This window comes from Colletes latitarsis, chromosome 1 (genome assembly GCF_051014445.1).
Source record: "Colletes latitarsis isolate SP2378_abdomen chromosome 1, iyColLati1, whole genome shotgun sequence".
NCBI classification, from domain to species: domain Eukaryota; kingdom Metazoa; phylum Arthropoda; class Insecta; order Hymenoptera; family Colletidae; genus Colletes; species Colletes latitarsis.
Window position 1 is genome coordinate 39,637,132 of NC_135134.1, and position 20,727 is coordinate 39,657,858.

Consider the following 20,727-nt stretch of genomic DNA (forward strand, 5'->3'; position numbering starts at 1 on the left):
GCTGTATCTATTCAACTGTTGATAACACGTGTAAGTATATTAATAGTGAAAATTTCGTTTTATAAGAAAAACATATATCACCATCTTTGAATTGCAGTTATTAAACTATCGAATTCAGTCATAAAAATCGGGATATTCCATCTAAAAAAAGGACATTGACATTCATATTTTTCTTTGAAACTATTTAGTATTTGCATCGAAAATTTTCATACAGCGATTTTCCAGTAACTCGAACTCATCGAATCGGGTACCTAACTCTGTACACTTGTATAGACTAATTAGCATATGAAAACGAATATAGTATGGGGCGTCGGTGTATTGAGATTCAATGCGAGGCTTTCAATGTACCCAAAGTTCAAGAGGCGTCTAATCAGCAGTATTGACGGCAAATTGGAAAAACAAGAGCACATCCCGTCTAGCAAACGTGCGGATGCATCGGTTTGAATAGGCAACGGCCGATAAAACTCCATTTAACCGATCGAACTCGAAAATAACTCGCCATTTCTCACAAAATAATAGATTTATGTACCATGTAACAACACGGTTATGTAGATCGAGGCCAGCAATAAACATATAACATAACCGCGTTCGTACATCTGCGCCTATCAGCTTGAAAGCTCAAGCTGCCTTAGCTCGATCATTAAGATGAATCGCCTAGTTGATTAATCGCTCGCCGTTTGCCATTGACGTGACCCCGCGTCGCGAACTTACACGACCACCCTTTCTACTCCCTTTATCGATGCAATTTGTCGATTAACAATTATTGTTTGCTCGTTCCATCGAGTACGACGCATCGAAGTTGCGTAGGTCCAAGCTGGAGAGTAGAGAAAGCCATGGGGAATCTCAACCTTGCAGATTAATTCCAATCCTATCAGGCTAATTTAAAAATTTTAGCATTCTTGGAATTGATTGCTGTAAATCTTTAATTAGATAATTTTCTGGATCATCTGTTTTATCCAAATAAACGGCTCGAAATCATTGTCATGTACATCTCATCACAGATCCACTGTCGAACATAAGGGATGATTTAAGGGCTGAAAAAATGTTTTTGTACGTCTTTCAATTTTTATTTCTAGAATTCAAACTACATTATTTATAGGCTTTCGACTCCGTTTTACAAGAAATAATAAAATCAATAATGAAATCATTGTCATGTATATCTCATCACGGTGTAATTTTTTTTTGTCATAAAGTATATACATATTTTGTTATTTAACATAATGTACCTGATTAACCCCCTGCCATACAATGACGTGTCCGACTCGTGACAAGTTCTCGATGTCAAGTTTCACAATTATGAGGCCACTCACTCCTCATCATGCCTTATAAATTAAAATCAACAAATTTTTACATTCACGAGGTATTCGTAAAACAAATCTACTTTTTCGTGTTCGTTACTTGTACGAACAAACAAAATTAAACAGTATACGTTTGAAAAATTATTTGGAATTAAATCATAAGTCAAGAGGTTAATAAAAGCACAAAAATTGTTTGAGTAAATCAGAATATTCTGTTATATACTCAAATTAAATTTTGATTTTAAATAATTTTCTTTACAGTTCATTTCACAAAGTACTCGATAGGATTCTGGTCTTAGTTCCAGTACCAATCACCAACGTTAAGCACGTTTGGTCGCGTCCAGACTAGGACGGGTGACCGCTCAGGGAACCCCTCAACGTTATTTATTATTTGTTGACATTTTTCTCGTCTAATATTGTTTACATTATGCCTCTTCATCAATTTTCTAATTAGCTATCGCTTCTCCATTAATATTATACAGCAAAAGAATTATAATTATATTATTCATGTAAACTCCCTCGAACGCTCGTCTTCGCAGTATAATCCTCAGTTCGACAAGATCTTCCTAGCGAGAAACGGGGGGAAAATATGTGCAAGAAACGCAATTACCGGGGGCACCGAGTAGAACAAGCCCCCACTCGTTTCCCCGAGAAAATGTTGAATTATCGTGACACCAATATTTCCGTTAATTATCTCATATTTGAATACTATGCCCGGGAACCGACTTTATCGCGCGCCTTTGTCAATAACCGACGAGCGCGGCGGGCGGGCACCCGGACAAAATAATTATTACGAAATTAATTGAATCTATTATGCATTCGTTAAACGGAATATCGATTTTCGTCGAACTTTCATTCGCGACGCGAACAAACGCGAGCCGGCGCGGCTATTTTCCGTCAGAAGTTTCACGGCATTCAGAGACGGATTTACCTCCCGCCTGCATATCCATGCCCGATCTAAAATTTGCAAATTCATCTGTCGAGTTTTCAACGACGAAGACAGTCGACGAATGAACTTTATCCGATGATGGCCGGGGCTCCTACGGAGGCACCTCTGATCAATAATTCATTCGCATCATCGCAGTCATGTCGACGTCGAGCGAACGATTTCGCGAGTCGACGGGGTAGAGTTATCTCGATGGAGAAAATTTCGTGAATTCGAGATTCAATCTCGCCCCGGGAACTTGGAGGGCACCGGGTCGAAACTCTTCGAAATTTCTGTCGCAGCTTATCGTTCGCGGCTTTCGAGGAACTTGACTCCTGTATCTCCTGTTACCGTGTTCACTGAGCGAAACCCAAGATCTGTAATTCGATTCAAAAACGACTGAAAAGTTGCCTCGTCTGTGCTCGGTACCAGTAATTCAATTTAAAAAAAAATATTTGTTAAAAATTATGTTTATAAACGATAAAATATATGAAAATACCTTGTTTTGTGCATGATATACTTTCTAGATATATTCTACTTTAACAAAATTAAATTTTGATGCTTTTATGGATCGTTTGCAATGTATTGAATCAAAATGAGAAGGAGCACTTTATATTAGAAACATAATTAATAATTACACTTCCGAACGTCTTATTAAAAATTCTGGGAGCACAATTGTAACCTTTAACGCGTGTTCAACGAGTTACGTGTTTCAGAATTTGCGAGGAAAAAGTTATAAAAATAAAAGTTTAACGCTTCGTAATGCTGGCGAACTCCGTTGGCGAGGCTGACCCAGCAAGCTTGGCTTAGGTCTCGAATACAGCGTTTTTACGTTACGTTTTGAGCGCCATGTTTCTACGGCGAATAAAATAGACGAGTGTTTTCCACACTTTGTTGACAGACACTTTCTCGACTAGAAATGGGCCAAGTTCTTACTTGGATTAAAATTTCGAATACCGAATGAAATACGAACAGCTTATTACGTTACTCGTGGAATAAATATTAGATAATAAACAAACAACAATTTGACTGTTTTATCGAATAGATCGTCCATTTTTTCAAATTAAATTCTTCTCATCTCTGTATTCATCGCTGCAATGACTGTAATAAGTTCCAACTAGAATAAATATTGTACGAAATCAAAATAGAAAAATAAATTGTTGAACGATTTCATTACAAATTTTTAGAGCACAGCTATCATTAAGAGCTTCAACTTACAATATTATAAATACAAGAAAATCAATCGAACGAGTAGTAATTACATTGATTTATTCGATCGAAGATTTAAATTTTGTAATATATTTCATTCTGTAATTTAAACGATTCTAAATCAAATTGTTCCTATCCATTAATAGTAAAAACCACGATTGTTATTTCATATCAGTTTCTTGTACGTGCTAATTTTCTGGTAGGTCGAAGTTGTTCTAATTTGCAAATGAAATGAGTAAATATAAAATCGTTCACGGCGAGAGTGTGCTCCATCCGCAAAATTGTTTTACATGTTGCGCGAAGAAACAGGAAAGAGCTGAATGGCGAACGCGAGAAGGCAAAAAACATCGACGAAAGGGAGCTTAATGGAAAGCCTAGATACGTCATGTGATTCTAAATGAGATTGCCTCGCGAACCGTGGCAGGGGAACCCGGCACTCGTGCTTTATTGCTGCAATATTTTGTAGCGGAAACGTTGACGCGGTGAAAATATAATCTTGAGTAATTTCTGCTTAGCATCGGGGACAGTCATATGTAACGTTTTTATAACGGCGTAAAATTGACGACTGAATTTTTAACAAAATTATTTTACTACACGTCGCTAAAATAATTAAACGATCATCTGCTCAAATCATTCTGTTGCAGTCTAATTTAATCCTTTCAAATCCGATGGTAATTAATGCACAGATAATATTTTAAAGTCAATAATTTTTAATCAATATAGGTAAAATATTTGTTTAAAATGTTCAATATTAGTAAAAAAAAATATTTTATTTCAACGAACAGATCAAATAAATCAATAATTTTTAAAATTGTACAGAATGAAAATGGAAATTTTGAAAATACTGACTTTGTGAAATAATACATGTTCTATTTATTTTATTTATTTGTCTATACAAATCTAATCTTTTTAATGGTTTGCAAATAACAGTATTAGACAAATATTTTCGAAAAGTGGAAATATTTGATATTAAGTCTTCCGGAACGTATCATCACAGACGAGGTATACGAGTGAACTTTACACGTTATGGTCTTTTCGACGAAATTAAACAATTTCAAGTCATTCTGAAAAAATTATTTTTGGTTACAGGGGTCAATTATACTCATTTTTGGCGAATACACATACCCTCGAAATTCTGCGCACTTTTGAGAGAAAAATTCTTTACCGAAAATATGTGTGGCTAGAAATGTTTCTCCGAAATTTCATGAGTGTGATTAAAAAATCATAACTTTTGGACGGATTAAAGGATTTTAATGTTTCAGAATGGAAGAATATTTAGAAATTCTAAGAATCTTAGAAACGTTGTTCCTTAACCCCATAATGTGAGAAGACTCCCATCAAAATGGTCCAATACTCAAACAACCATTACTCCTACAATAGTGGGTGTATTTCATTCAAATTTATTTATGAAGTACAGCTTATGGATAGCTACAAAAAACTACTAAATAAGTTTTCAAACAAATTTTAAAGAAAAATCGACGGGGGGTACCATTGTTGTATAATCAAATTATTTATAAGGATTTCATGAATAATTTTTTGTCAAAGAATTATTGTAATTACTCATTATGTTTGAGCAACTTCTGCCACCAAATTTTCTTACTTCACTCGTTCCCTTGATTGTTCTGCAATAACGAATGAAAATGAATATACTTCACCTTCAAGATATAGTGGGAAAAAATGGAGAGATTTTTAAATCAAGATAACAGATTGACCAAGGTGTTGGAGTACCTATGTGTAACAAGCCATTTTTCTTCCCAGGTTTATCAGATAATCTGTAACATTGCATGCGACGCGTGACTGTACACCATATTGTTGATAAGTACTTTGGATTTAAACGTTTGTGACTGATAAACTACAGTATGTCTTTAATCCATTAGAATCAATGTTCATAACTGAATTTTTTAATAATAGTATATTATTAGCACGACCTTCGATGAAACGTGTGACTCATTAAAATGCTTCACTGAACATCACTCTGGGATTGATATGTTCATCTTTCATACGGCGGAAGTGAAATTTGACACTAGCAATTTTTTAAATGTCTTTTAAGCTTCACTGACTCCAGAGAGAAACTCCCTCTCCGAGTTGAAAGGGATAGAAACGTTCAATTTACCGTATTATGGTTATGGGTTATTTTAAGAATCATTACTGTGACACGAGAAATTGAAAATGGACTGTTCGATAGCATTGATTGCGCTTGATAGAAATGTTCAATTTACGAATCAGACCTGGGGTTTATTTTAAGAATCATTCCTAAATGAAATCATTAAAAAATAATATAAATTACTGAATTTATCTCCATGAAGTCGAGAAAGTTGTTTCTAATATTATCAATTGTAAAGAAAATTCTATATGATACGTTTTTAATAACTATCGTATTAAAGTTTGTCTAAATTGTACGTTCCAAGATTAACTTTATCTTATAATACAAGAACCAGAAATTGAAGTTTGATTCCATCTCGCAAACTTCACCCAAACTTTAATTAAGAAATTCATTGGAATTTCTTCTCGAGCAATGGAAGCTCCTTGCATTTGTACCGCCATTACTGAATCCGATACCATCTAGTGGAATTTTTTCTGTATCACACAAGTCGAAATTATTTCACTGTAGGTAGATACACGAGACAAATGGAATTACTGGAGTCCGATACGAATATCTTACACTGAAATATATGCAGCGAGATAGGGAATTCAAATATATTTATTTAAAAAATTCTGTTTCTTCAAGAACTCATAAAATATTATTTATAGCAATTAATTTCATTCGTCTTCCTCATATTCTTCAAAATTTCAATTTCGTGTGGTTCGAAAATAGGTTATAATAGATCGTGACATGTTCAATTAACTATTAGCGAATAAATTTTATTTAGCGAAATATCTGCCGCGAGATAGGGAATTCAAATATATTTATTTAAAAAATTCTGTTTCTTCAAAAACTCATAAAATATTATTTATAGTAATTTCATTTTTCTACCTCATATTCTTCAAAATTTCAATTTTGGGTGATATGAAGCTAGACCATAATAGATCGTGACATGTTTAATTAACTATTAGCGAATTATTTTGTCATTAGGGGGATACTTTCAAAGAATGATCTTTTTCCGCTTTTTCGGTACAAATATCCCCCACTGAGAGCCAGTCGACGAGACGTATCTGGGGTAAAACGCGAAGAGATAGCTCATTTCCGGAAGTCGAAGTGTGTTCCCTTTTGCATTCCGCCCTCGTACTTTACTGGCCGTCTAGCGAACCACCGAAATATGTATTATCTCGAACACGAGAGCGTGTCTGTACAGCGAAATTGTTTCTTTCCACGGCCAGCGCGAAAATGCACACGGCGGAGACGCTCCGGAAATCTTTTTGTTCGAGAAAGGGAACGGCGCTTTTTGGTACACGGCGCAGCCGTTAGTTTTCGCAAATTTCCACCGCGACGAAAATTTCCACGCTGCTTTATTTTAATTTGCATGCAACCGCCCGGGCCCTCCCAGTGTGTATATGTAAATTACGTTTTATCTTATCGCCATGGTGTCGCGAGGCGACATTTTTAAAGTGCCACCAGTTACGCGTTCCCTTTACTTCTTCCGGTGCAGTTCTCTTTTTGCGTTGGCTGTTACATAGACTAAAATCGAATTGTATATACGGTCGGTTCTAGAAAAAGTTGGAACAAAAATGATTAAATTCATTGCAACACACTGGTAAACATTTTTATAATACATTTAATAGTTCATTTTTTGAAAAGTTTCTAAATGGTTATATAAAATGCGTTTTGTCGTGATTTTTTATTTTTTTCTACATAAAATCTTCTAAATATAATCTCGCTTTATAGAGATTTAATTAAATAAGCAATTTATAATCCAGTTTTATAGTACTGCAGTCGTATGATCAATAGGAATTGCTGATACTTCTTTGGGTGCATAGAGTCAAAGCAAATTTCGAAATTAACATAGAAGAGAACATAGATAATCATAGTTGTTATATTCATTAGATAGAGGATGAATAGCCCTTTAAAATGAACGTTCATTCAAGTCGATAGCGTAATTAGTTCGGGAGATATAAGAGTTTGAATCGTTTGTTTACTTTTTATTGTTGACGTCGCGAGGTCATTGACCTCCTTTGAAATCTAGGTCAGCACGATGCACGCACGAGAGAGAGGTTCGCAGCGTAAGATAGAGACAGAGATAGTGAGAATTAAAGAAATTACCCCATCATTTAAATTACGATATCTCCAAAACGGAAAGTTGGATCGACATAAACCAAAAACCATTTTAAAGAGGAAGCTTTATCGTTTCTAACAATGGCTTAATAGTGAATAAAACACTAGTACCTTCGGAACTGCACGTGCTTAAAGTTTTTAGTACTTTTAATACGCATTAAGAGACTTTTCTCAGACGCAGAGTGGAATATTAAAAATTACTACTGTATTTAAATTATATCTCCAAAACGGAAAGTCGGATCGACATAAACCGAAAACCATTTTAAAGAGGAAGCTTTGCCGCTTCTAACAGCGGTAAAATTTTGGAAAAAGCATGAGGAGCTTCAGAAATATACGCTTGCAAAGTTTTAGTACTTTCAATATTACTAGTACTGTTGTACTACGAAGAGAGAGAAATAATGGAATTCAATAAATTATGTTTTTCTTTACACGACGATATCTTGAGAACGGAAAGTTGGGTTGACATGAACCAAAAACCATTTCAAAGAGGAAGCTTTACCACTTTTAACCGCGGCTGAATTATGGAAATAACAATAGTAGTTGCGTTTAATACGCGTTGTTAGACTGTTTTAAAACAGTGGAAGTACTATAAGAAAAGTCATATAGTTAAATGGTGCTGAAATATCATTGAATGTTAGAAATTCTAAACGAAATTTTAAAAACGGTTATTTGATCTTAGTTTAGTGTTAATATGGTTAAAGTATTTAATTTAATTTGTTCTTTGTTAGAGAAGATAGAGACAATGTTTATTTAACGTTTTACTATTTTACGTAAAATTTAATTTTCTTTACAAATAATGAATACATATTAGAAAAACCATACAACAAGTTATTTCAATATTGTTCAAAATAGAATCAGTTCTTCAATATGGTACTTAAATATAGAATTTCACTGAAATCCATTCTACTATTATAAAATACCTATAAACGTACATTTAAGACAATATTTTGTCCAATAACCTGAAACATGAGGCAGTCTTAAATATAAAAAAACTAATTTTACAATTTATAAATTTCTAATCTGAACTAAACTGATTTACAGAAAAGAATAGTCGACGTCAGACATTTGTCGAACATTGTACACAAATCGAGTTATAGTAGAATCAATTCCAATAGCTCGGTTTTTAAATGGAGACTGTCTTTTGTGCACAAAAACTACATTTGACAGAAACGACATTCCTAAAAGTGAATTTCTACGTGTGTCGCTTTAGTTGACGAAAGTGCGTAGAGGCTTTTAAAATTCCTGGTGAAATTAACTCGAGGCATTTTTCCGCCGCCTCGCGTAACGTTGCCCGAATTTACGGTAAACGAAGAAACGGGAGGCGGAAATTGCTTACACAGGAAGAAACGAATGTACCGTTTCTGGAACGTTTAACTTGTAAAAACCGTGAAACGCAGCCATCTCCTCCAGGGGAAAAATTAAACTAACAATCGCGGATCTAAGACAATCATCACTGTTAATATCCGTATTAGAAAGTTCATCTCTCGATTTCCCTCGTGCTAAAGAACATCCACTACAAAATTGTCTCAACTATTGCGAACTCGGAAATATTAACCGGCGATTGCGGGGAAACTCGTAGCCAGCTTAATGAAAATGACTTTGGTTAAATTACCACGGAACTCGCGAGCATTATCGTCAGCCTCCTAAAAAGTTGGAAATGACTGCTCAAAATTGAATCAAAACGTTGCTGTTTAATTAGTATCGCGGGAGTCTGTTGAGGTTGAATATCAGTAGAACTCGAGAAATAATAAATAAATGTACAAAATAGAGATGACAAAAAATTAGATTATTTTAAACATGGTGATATTACTAGAAAATGCATTGAGGATTATTACTTAACAGTTACTGCACAAGTTCAATATGTACAGAATTTTAATCCAAGCAAATGAAATAACGCACGAATTCCCTCTATTTCGAAATACAACAACATATTTGCTAACAGTTACATGGAATTACAGTAATCCTTCGAAATTGTTCACGAAGTCATTCCCACCAATTTCTGAAACTGCAATGTTGCAAACTTGGCTATTATCGTAGAGCTAACCAAACTTCCTCGAAACCGTGAGAAGTTTGAAAATATTATTAACGAATCAGCTTTCATTCGGATGATTTGCCGAGCCCTGTGAGGGCCTAGGTCGATTTTGAACGATATCCTTTTTTCGTAAAATCATTCTCGATACTTCTAAATTTCGTAGAAGCGAATATAAACGCGAATTGGCTTCGCGACTTCGATCCTGCGCGACCAAATACCCGCTAATCGACCTGGCACCAGCAGGACACATCTGCTCGTTATGCTAAATGATAATTGAAGGTCCAGATGCCAAGATCAAAGGATCGTGAGCGCTGCTTTGATGAAGGATCGTGTATCGACGCACTCGAACCGATTAGCATCCCGGTGGTCCTAACGTCGGCCCACTTAACGTAATTGCTAATCCTCCGAGAACATAGATCCCCGCGTGCCAGCCTAATCCGTTAACGGTTAGCCTATCCGTGGAGGCGGAGACTTTCGCCGTGTCAACGCTAAGAACATCCGACGAACGTCGCTTTAATTAATATAAAATTCCAAACAGCGAAAGTGCACGCAGTGTCCTAAATCTGATTCGCGTTTTACCCGAAACGCTTCTTCGCCAACATTTCTCTGGCCTATCGCGGAATAGAAAACGTGATTTAATTGGTTCGATCGGTGGAACTTGGTCGAGGAAAAATTTACGGGGACGCGATTGGATTTTAACGAGTAAAAATTCCTGGGAAAATTATCGTTAAAGTCGCCCCTATCCGCCAAACGCCAGAAATGGACGGAAAAGAAATTTTTATATGGATACAAATTCCAGACGAATGAAATGAAATTAATTTTTTGGAACAATGAAATTTCCAATCCGTACGATATTTATTTATTTGTTTATAATATGCAATATGAATTGCTGAAAAGGAGGAATCGAAACTTTGAAATCTTTGAAGCAACTCCAGTTGGATTTTCCTAGTGACATACTTGCATATTGTGATGGAAAGTATACAAGGTGTTCGGCCAACCCTGGGGAAAAATTTAATGGGGGATTCTAGAGGCCAAAATAAGACGACAATCAAGAATATCAATTTGTTGATGAAGGCTTCGTTAAAAAGTTATTATCAACTCAATTCAACAATTTCAAATTGTCCTGGAAAAATTATTCTCGGTTGCGGGGATCAATTACAATCATTTTTGGTCATTAGACATACCCTCGAAATCCTATCCACTTTCGAGAAAAAAAATTCGAAAGGATGTGAAACTTTTCGACGGAAAAAAAAAATTTCAAATCGTTTTGGAAAAATTATTTTCGGTTGCGAGGGTCAATCACAATCCTGTTTGTTCATTACACATACCCCCAAAATCCTACGCACTTTCGAGAAAAAAATTCCTTACCGAAAATCTAATAATGTCTGACCATAGCGTTGATATGTTCCCCTGAAATTTCATGCGAATCTTTAAAACGTCATAACTCCTGAACGGAGTGAAGGATTGCAATGTTTAAAAAAGCAAACTACGCGTATTTTGGTAAAGAATACGTACAAATCGCAAAAATATTCGAAAAGTTGTTCCTTGACCCCGCAAAATGAGAAAAACCCCATAAAAATGGTCCAATATTCAAACAGCCATAACTCCTTCAATTGTGAATATATTTCAATGAAACTTTTTTCTGAAGTAGAGCTCATGGGTACCTACAGAAAAGTATTAGACAACTTTTCTGTAGGACGTTAAACAAAATGACTAAAAATGAAAAAGGAATTTTTAAGAAAAATCGACAGGGGGTAGGTGTCTAAATTTTTCGACGAAAAAAAAAATTTTTAATTAATTTTGTAAAAATTATTTTTGGTTCCGGGGGTCAATTGCAATCATTTTTGGTGAATAGACATACCCCCGAAATCTTGCGCATTTTCGAGAAAAAAATTCAGTACGAGCGGAGCTTTAAACGTTGATAACTTTTTAACGAAGCCTTCATCAACAAATTGATATTCTTGATTTTCGTCCTATTTTGGCCTCTAGAATCTTGCATTAAAATTTTTCCCAGGGGTGGCCGAACACCCTGTATACAAAATTCTTCGTACCTAATACAAAGTGTTTAACCAACCGTGGGGAAAATTTTAATGGGAGGTTCTAGAAGTCAAAATAAGACGAAAATCAAGAATACTAATTTGTTGATGGAGGCTTCGTTAAAAAGTTATTTGAAATTTGAAATTTTTTTATTTTATTGAAACATTTCACACATTCTCGAATTTTTTTCTCGAAAGTGGGTTGGATTTCAGAGGTATGTCTAGTCATAAAAAATGATTGTAATTGAGCCCCGCAACCAAAAATAATTTTTCCAGAATGATTTGAAATGTTTTAATTTAATTTTTTAATAACTTTTTAATGAGGCCTCAGTTAAGAAATTTGATATGCTAGAATCTCCCATTAAAATTTTTCCCAGAGGTGGCCGAACACCCTGTATATGTTTATTATTGGTATACATTTTACTATTCTTCTTATTTTGGTACTATTATAGGCATTTGATATAGATCAAGATTTAAAATTAACTTTCAATACAATTAACTAACAACTGGCTTTTGTTGCACAAAACAAAAAATTGATTTCCTCGTGAAAAATTTGAAGTTTCAAAATTAATTTCTACACGATTCGATTCAACCTAAAACATGTTACAAATATATATTATTTCAAAATTTTACCTAGAAAATTGCTAGTGCTTGATTTTCACTCTCTTCAAAAATCATTTCAAGGTCAACCTATCATGATTAGATTTGTCTTTTTCATCATTTAGGATATCTAACAGAAGAAAATTGAGGATCTTGAATGATATTTATCCCCTCCAAACAAATGCTGTTTTCGTTCAACGAACAAAATATTTCACGATCGACAATAATTATACCAATTAATTAATTCTGCCAAAGAATTTGTCTCCCGTGGACGTGCTGGTGATGAGAGCGATGAAATCAGCTACGGGAGACAAACGATCCACGGCGAGGATTCAACCGTGTGATTTACGAAACACGCACGACGAAGGCTCGTCGTTGGTAGATTTACCGCGTCGTCGATAACCCGACTTCTCTGCCCGCAGGTAAATCGACGGGGCTGGTGACGACCACCAGGGTGACGCACGCGACTCCAGCGGCGCTTTACGCCCACGCAGCCAGCCGTTATTGGGAGGACGACGGCAAGGTGCCACCTGCTGCACGAACTTCTTGCAAGGACATCGCTCGTCAACTGCTCGAAGACGAGCCTGGTCGTAACATTAACGTACGAAATTATATTTTAATATAACCGTCTCTACAATCATAAAATCACAGCCAAGAAACCTGACCAAAACGATCAAAGTTTGGCCAAAACACAATTTATCTAACGAGAAGCCAGACCTGATACTCACCGATTGCAATGATATTTTGCAGGCTTGTAGATTCGCGAGTACGACAATCGTAAACAAAGTTATAACTGCACATAGCCAGTTATGAGAAAAATAAGTGTGAAGTTTAACAAATTGCTTAGTTAGTTATATTACAATGATAAATCATTTAATTCGATACTAACTGTGGCATAGTGTTCAGCGTAGGAAGCTAGTAATAGTTTGTCCAGGGTTATTATATCGTATTACTTTTTAACGTCTGATTAGAAAGATTTAATAATTTTGACTATTTCTGTCATTTTTTGCAAATATATTTTATTGTACTGTATAGATCGTTAGTAAAAGTATGCTCATATTTATTACATGGGTCGTGACGGAATAATTAGAAGATAACACGTTATGAGATTCAATCGCAGGAATAGCCAGGTTAATTCGTTAACACGTGCTTTTTGATCCTTAATAAACAATACCTTCGTTCCATTTTTCATCTATATCTTTGCCGAAATTGTAGCAGAAAACTAAACACGCGGAACAAAAATTTTTAACAGCACATATTTCTACTTAGTAAATATTTTTATTGAAAATACGTGGCCGAATTTTACGCATAACTGCAGTCGATCGACATTTCGAAAATATTTAATGGAAACGATACACTGAAAACCAAAACATAAAACTTAACGTTTGCATCGGGGATATCTGAGCTACCAGAGAAATCGACATGGCGTTCAACCCCCGTGACTTATTGATCATGTTTTGCGGCACGTGCAACTCGATGTAATATAACTGCAGAAAAAGGAGAAGAAAATTTATTGAATTGGAAAGCATCGTTCGTAGCCGAGAAATTAATTTCTGTCGGACAAAGGATCCCGAGGACAATGAAATATTCGTAAGCATTCGCGTTGTGACGCACAAATCGTGCTTGAGAATGCCAACTCGAGAGTTCCTGAGATTTTTTATTGAATTTCTATTTCCTTCTACAAAGAAAACAATGTTCAAATATTTCGAGATCACTGATTCTCGAAGAAAATTGTTTCCACTTTCGAGAAATTTGAACAACTTTATGTTATTATTCGCATCCTTAATTAAAATAATTTTGTCGTTCCTAAAAAAAACAAAACAATAAGTTGTAAATAGGATAAGTAATATTTTCCTTCTTTCATATTACTTCTTACTTTGTATATTATATTCCTCTCACTTATGAAATAGTCAACAAAAATCTACATGGTTATACTCAAGTTTTTAATTCGTAAAAATTTTCAAACATATTTAAATATATTTATTGTCAAGAACAAGATTATTTTACGTTCAGTTATGTTGTGTAACTAATCATGATATAGTTTTACAAAAGTTCTTAAAATAAAATCTTAGTATTTCGAAAAGTTTAAAATAAAATAATTTTCAAGGAATATTTGAGGTGACACTTGTGAACACTAGATTCACTTTTACGTGTTTTAGCTTATATTTTATTTACATCTCCGTTAATAATTAGAATTTGAAAGGTGTACTTTTGGAACTCTATAATTAAGATAATAAAAAAAGAAAGGATCGTGTTTTTTTTCTTCCATCGAAGAATCCATTTCCGTATGAAATTTCTTCCGTATGAAACTTCTGTTTCCTCGTTAAAATGAAACCCATAGTTGAAACAAGATCCTCGTTTCCATGATAATGGGACTTCCAATTGTATCGAACGGACTTAGCAGAAATCTTAGGACGATTATGCGTTTTTTAGTACGACGTCGCGAGGTCGGTAAACGGAAATAGAGATCTTGGGCGAGTCGATTGGTCTGGAGGGACCGTTCATGATGTTTCTTCGTCGACGTAACGGGAGAAAAAATGCCTCGACCCGGAGAAAACGGCCACGGCTTTTGTACGGAAGCTCCATGCAAAACTTCCTGCTCGTTAAAGTCTGCCCGGTCGGAGTTCTCGAGAGAGTTTCTCCGCAGATTGGAGAAATTAAAGGTTCACGGGGATGACTTTCCCAGCGGATCGGTGCTTTCCAATCCAGCAGGGAGATCGGACGAACAGGATAAAATTTATTTTACGAAAGTTGATCGCGTTCCTTTAGTCTCTTTTGACATTTCTTATCTGATGGTTCCTAGTCGAGATTTCAAAAGGTCATTCCCGAGTCACAAACAACCTATTACGGTAGTTACTCGTTAAAACGTCAGATTTGTACCTCGATAAAACATATTTAACCCGATCAATTACGTCAGGGACCGGAACCTGCTGACATTTTATTGTTTTACTTATTTATTTAGTAAAATTGATCTCCTCCCTAGTAGCAAGTTTTGGAAAGATGGAATTTCTGATCCAATACTGTACCCAATTTCTTTTATAGACCAACTTTTCAACACAGGGTACATACAGTGTGGTATTATTTGTGGTACGATCGAAACTGAACCACTTCGTCAATGCTGCAAGTAGATTGAAAATATGGAATGAATTCTTTTTCGTACGAAGTTTCGTTTTCAGAGGAAATTCAGTTTCGAGAATTTGTCGAGGACAGGAATACGTGGAATGGAATTTCATTAACAGATTTTTAATTTACGTTTGAAGTAGACATCACTTTCTGATTGAATGTGCTACGAACAGTAACACATTTAGTATTGATCCTGTGTAAATTTCCTCTGCTTTTACCAGTTTGCAAATATTTTTAATTTTGGTGGGGCATTCTTCTCATTGGAAAATTTGTAGTCTTTTTACGTAACTCTTTTTACAAAATCTTATGCATTGAAAATTCATTTGATATCAGGTGATGTAAACATAGTAGAGGGTAAAAGATTCACATACTAAGTCATAACCTAGCGTTAATGCATATAGACTTGCTGAAACAGATGAAAATTCGTGTTTGGGTAACTCCTTATGGAAAGTGAATAAAGTCCTTTGGTTTGAAGGAGATGAACGACTGTAAAAATTGCAGAAATTTCGTGGAACGTATTTATGTAAATTCGATGCATCCGAAAATTCAATATTTTATTATGCTAAGACGCGGAGTGCATGGTGTTTCATATGAATATGCTGCGCCAAAACCTTGTTAGCATACATGTTTTTTAATTGCTTGCTTACCATGGTAAGATTTAGACGACTTCCAAACATTTATACATATTTCGTCTCACGATTCTTAAAATTGTAAAATTTTAAGGGAAATTATCTTACACTATGTAAAACTGGAGAAATACACATTTATGAATTCACAGAATTATACTATATTCAAAAATTAGAAGGTATCAGTACAATTTCATTCTGAAAGCATTTAAAATCAATCCTTAATAATTGTGGCAGACAAGGATAATAGAAAATTAAAAAATACAAAGTTTATTTGACGCGAAAGTCAATAAATTCCATTTCAGTTTTAATTAAAGCTTGTAGCAGCATTGTGTTTCAAGACTTACGAAGTCGAGTTTAATTTTTTTATCAAAATTGTTGTATGATTTCTGTCCAACAAACATGGTTTCCAGATTAATATACAAAATAAAAGTTACAACTCCATTTGTCGTTTACGATTGCGTTGAAATAATGGATAAATTGCGTTGAAATTTTACAGTTGATTTCTGAAATATTTGTAACGAGATATCGCTTCGTTCGCTATTTTAATACCGATTCGTACCGAGAGTAGCTCCAGAATAATAATTTTTTTTTACATGATACGCAATTTTCCATGCGTGCTTTTTCGCCGTTAAAATATAAAAGCAATGTAATCTAGGTCACCCGTTCACAGTCGTCTTTACATGGTGACTTCTATTTCGTGCATTAAAAAAAAAAAAAAAAAAAAACAAAAAACAAAAAAAAGCGAACGGAAACATGCAATCACTGAAATGGAAACTCTTTCAAGCAACGAAAAGAGCGTTTCCCTTCAGTTGACTTTGAAATTCGACAAAATTGCTTTTGGGAACAGTTCTTTAATGGAACGCGAGCTGGCGTATCAGAACTTTCGAAAACAGTTGGTCTAAAAATGGAAGACGTAGAAAACCAATTCAATTTTCGTTGGATTCCAAAAAATTGTATATCTCGTTACAATAATTAATGGTTATGGTGTTACGCGTCAAACATGTAGAACTAATTTCAGAAAAAGGTGTTTCTAAAATGGGTATCAAATGGAAGTAAATTAAAATAAATTTCAAAATAAAGTTCCAGTATTCTTCGAATAAAATATTTTGTTTTTATAATTACACTACTACTTATAATTTATTACTTAAATGAATATTTTACCCAACTTTGAATTTTTTTTTATTGATGCTCGATAATGCAACTTTCCTTTTGTCAATATTCTTGCAACTGTTTCCAAACCCAAAGAATTATATCTGATTGGACAAATACCAAAGTTTCATTTCTAAAGACATCCCGTAAATTGGAATTCGTAAAAAGAATATTTTAAACTGACATTTGAGGGGTTAGATAAAAGTTTGATTCGTCAGTCGAGAATAAAATTTGCCCAATCCTGATAGATACACAGGAATTTACGGTGAACATATTTTCCACCAGTCAGAAAAATTGTCAATACCTTTCGGGTGCTCGTTATCCGATAGATTAAAATGGTGAATTGATTTCTTGTCGTTGCTCTCTACAAAGAGTTTAAGGTTAATTCCAGGAATCCGATCTATACCAGAGCTCAGCTCGCCAATTGTTCGACTTTATTACTCGAAATCCACTTTTATCCGTCTCGAATAAAATACGCGGCAATAAAATCACGATCGATCCTAGGTGGTCCTTGGCGGGGGCAGGCGTCATTTCGTGCCGAAAGTGATCCAGGATCCCGAGGAGCCCGATAAGGAGGGCAGACGATTGGACGGGAGGAATCTGATCGAAGAATGGTCCAGAAACCACCGGTTGCGGAACGTGCCCGCGAAATACGTCACTAACAAGGAGCAGTTCGAGAACGTCGATCCACGGAAAGTGAACCATCTCTTGGGTAACGATCAGAAACATCTTTTTGTTGTGTTCGATATGACTCGAGGATTCGTTAGCGACGAATTTGAATGCCATCTATCGCAGGGTCATTCCTTTATTCGATTTATAAATCAGTTTATTATTGAATCTTTTTAAATTCCTAAACAGTACCACTCGATTATTTGTAAAACATTTAAAAAAATAGCTCTTTGAAATATAAAAATGTGAACAAGGCTTTACTTCCTTCTTTGTGTCACTAGTTTATCATTGAATTTTATTAAATTCCTAAATAGTACCACTAGATTATCTGAAGAACATTTAGAAAAATAATGTAGCTCTTTGAAATATAAAAATATGATCAAAGTTTTTCTTCCGTCTTTGTGTCACGACTAGTTTATTATTGATTATTTTTAAATTCCTAAATAGTACCACTCGATTATTTGTAAAACATTTAAAAAAATAATGTAGCTCTTTATAAAATACAGGGTGTTCAATCCTGGGGAAATAATTTGAATGGGAGATTTTAGAGGCCAAAATAAAACAAAAATCGAGAATACCAATTTGTTGATCGAGGCTTCGTTAGAAAGTTATTAACGTTTAAAGTTCCGCCTCTAGAACGGCAATCTGCGAACAGCTGCTAGTGGTTCTCACTCACAAAATTGTAAGGCTGCCGACACGTCACTAATTGTAAGTAGAGTTTCTCATACTGAGTGCGAACCACTATTGCATGCACGTACAGCTGTTCGCAGATTGCCGTCCTGCAGGCGGAACTTTAAACGTTAATACTTTTTTAACGAAGCCTCGATCAACAAATTGGTATTCTTGATTTTCGTCTTATTTTGTCTCCTAGAATCTCCCATCAAAATTTTTCCCAGGGGTGGTCGAACAGTCTGTGTAAATAGGTTTTACCTCCTTCTTTGTGACACTTATATTATCATAATTACTGTAGAATAGTGCATCAATTTTATTTATAAATACGCACAAGAAATAATGAAACAAAGTATAATATAGTAGTGATTCTTAAAATGAGCCCCAGACGTGATTCGTAACTTGAATATTCCCCCTTGGAGCCAGTGAAAGACGATATTTGAAATACGATACGAGCTGGAATAAAAGACAATATCTTTTTCTCATTCGTTCTCATTCGCTATCCTTTTCTTCGGTCATCGACTGACGGTAAAAGATAAAGGAAATTCGACACCAGCAGGCATTGCTGAACAGAAATATCTGCTGGTGTTCAATTTCGCCTCCTCTATGAAAGATGAACGTGAGAGATGTTCATTTTAAGAACCATTACTCTACTACTTTTGTATATACACAGCGATGATACGGTTATTCTGCATGAAAAAGTGAATCAAATGGAATGTTTCATTTATGAGAAAAGTAATTTTGAATATGCACTGCATAACATTATTTGTTATTACAAAAATTGATGCTGTTATATATTGTCTATTTTTTGTTCGTTTTATCAGTTGCTATTTGAAATCATTTGCAACAAATAATACCGTGGCAGCATTCGTGTTTCGAAGCACAAAACAAAATTGTTTAAAATAAATCTTTTCCCTCTTTAAGGTAAAGCTGAACGAATTATCTGGAATCTTTTCGAGTCACTCTATAGGTCGCCATCAACCATGTCATTAAAAGAACTATTGAAATCTCGGCGCAAGTTTAAAAATAACGACTTCAGAACATTCTATTGTTCTTTATTCATGGGCGAACAAATAAAATCCGTTCGCACATACAAACACAGTTCCGGATTCTCAAACGATCTATCTTCCAATACTCGCGCGGAACCTTTTCGAAATTATTACACTGTCACTGATCTTTTATCAGGGAACAATAGCAGATTGAAAAATATCAGAAATAATCATTGCTTTGTGCGTAGTTCCGTTTCTCCGTTTTATCGATCCGTTTCGACGATCGTGGCGACTGAACCTATAATGACAAACCCTTATGTGATGATAAAAGAGTAACGTGGATTTCAAGTGAATATTATTTAGATTGAATAATATTGATTGTGCATCCTGAGGTTAGACAATTATTGATCGTATATGATTATATTATTCCTTGAACGTGATTAGCTCTTAGTTAGTTCACTCTAATTGAGATCGGCGTAACGTTTGAATTGGGGATTACGCTGAGTCTATCGATCAGAACAACTAATTCCCTTCGAGACCTGTTAATAAGGAATACTATTGGCTCCGTAATTAATAACCTCACCACTTGCTGCGCAAACTCCACGCGAAATTCTTCATAAACCAATTTGTATCTACGGAATTTATTGTAAATTCATTATTTCTGCGAGGTTTTCAACATTTTTAAAATATGTAATTTATCGTAAATATCGTTTCAGATAAGTGTGATAACATTTCAATGATTTATATCCACTGAGTATAACACAATTACTTTCTCTATGAATAGATATAGCATAGAGGATATGTATATATTTTTTATTGTTTATTGTTTATTGTGCATAGTATGTACATATACAGGGGTGTTTGGCCACCCCTGGGAAAAATTTTAATAGAGGATTCTAGAAGCCATAATAAGACGAAAATCAAGAATATCAATTTCTTGACTGAGGCTTCATTAAAAATAATTATTAACAAATTAAATTAAAAAATTTCAAATAGTTCTGGAAAAATTATTTTTGGTTGTAGGGGTCAATTATAAGCATTTTTGGTGAATAGACATACTTCCGAAATCCTACCCACTTTCGAGAAAAAAATTCGAGTAAGTGCTGAAAGTTTTGGGTAAAAAAAAAGACTTTCGAATTGTCTTGGAAAAATTATTTTTAGTTGCAGGGGTCAATTGCAAGCATTTTTG

At 34.8% G+C, this 20,727-nt stretch overlaps 2 protein-coding genes across 4 annotated transcripts in view; one reads left to right on the plus strand and one right to left on the minus strand.

Annotated features, from left to right (window-relative positions):
- LOC143351796 (alkaline phosphatase) overlaps nucleotides 1-20,727 on the plus strand; it is a 391,261-nt gene that overhangs the window by 287,060 nt on the left and 83,474 nt on the right. Inside the window, exons 4-5 of the mRNA XM_076783742.1 lie at nucleotides 12,733-12,911; nucleotides 17,716-17,923. Of these exons, the coding sequence (XP_076639857.1) occupies nucleotides 12,733-12,911; nucleotides 17,716-17,923 (387 nt within the window). The remainder of the gene's footprint in view (nucleotides 1-12,732; nucleotides 12,912-17,715; nucleotides 17,924-20,727) is intronic.
- Nucleotides 1-20,727, minus strand: part of LOC143351847 (caspase-1-like) — a 223,517-nt gene that overhangs the window by 129,777 nt on the left and 73,013 nt on the right. The window lies entirely within an intron of this gene.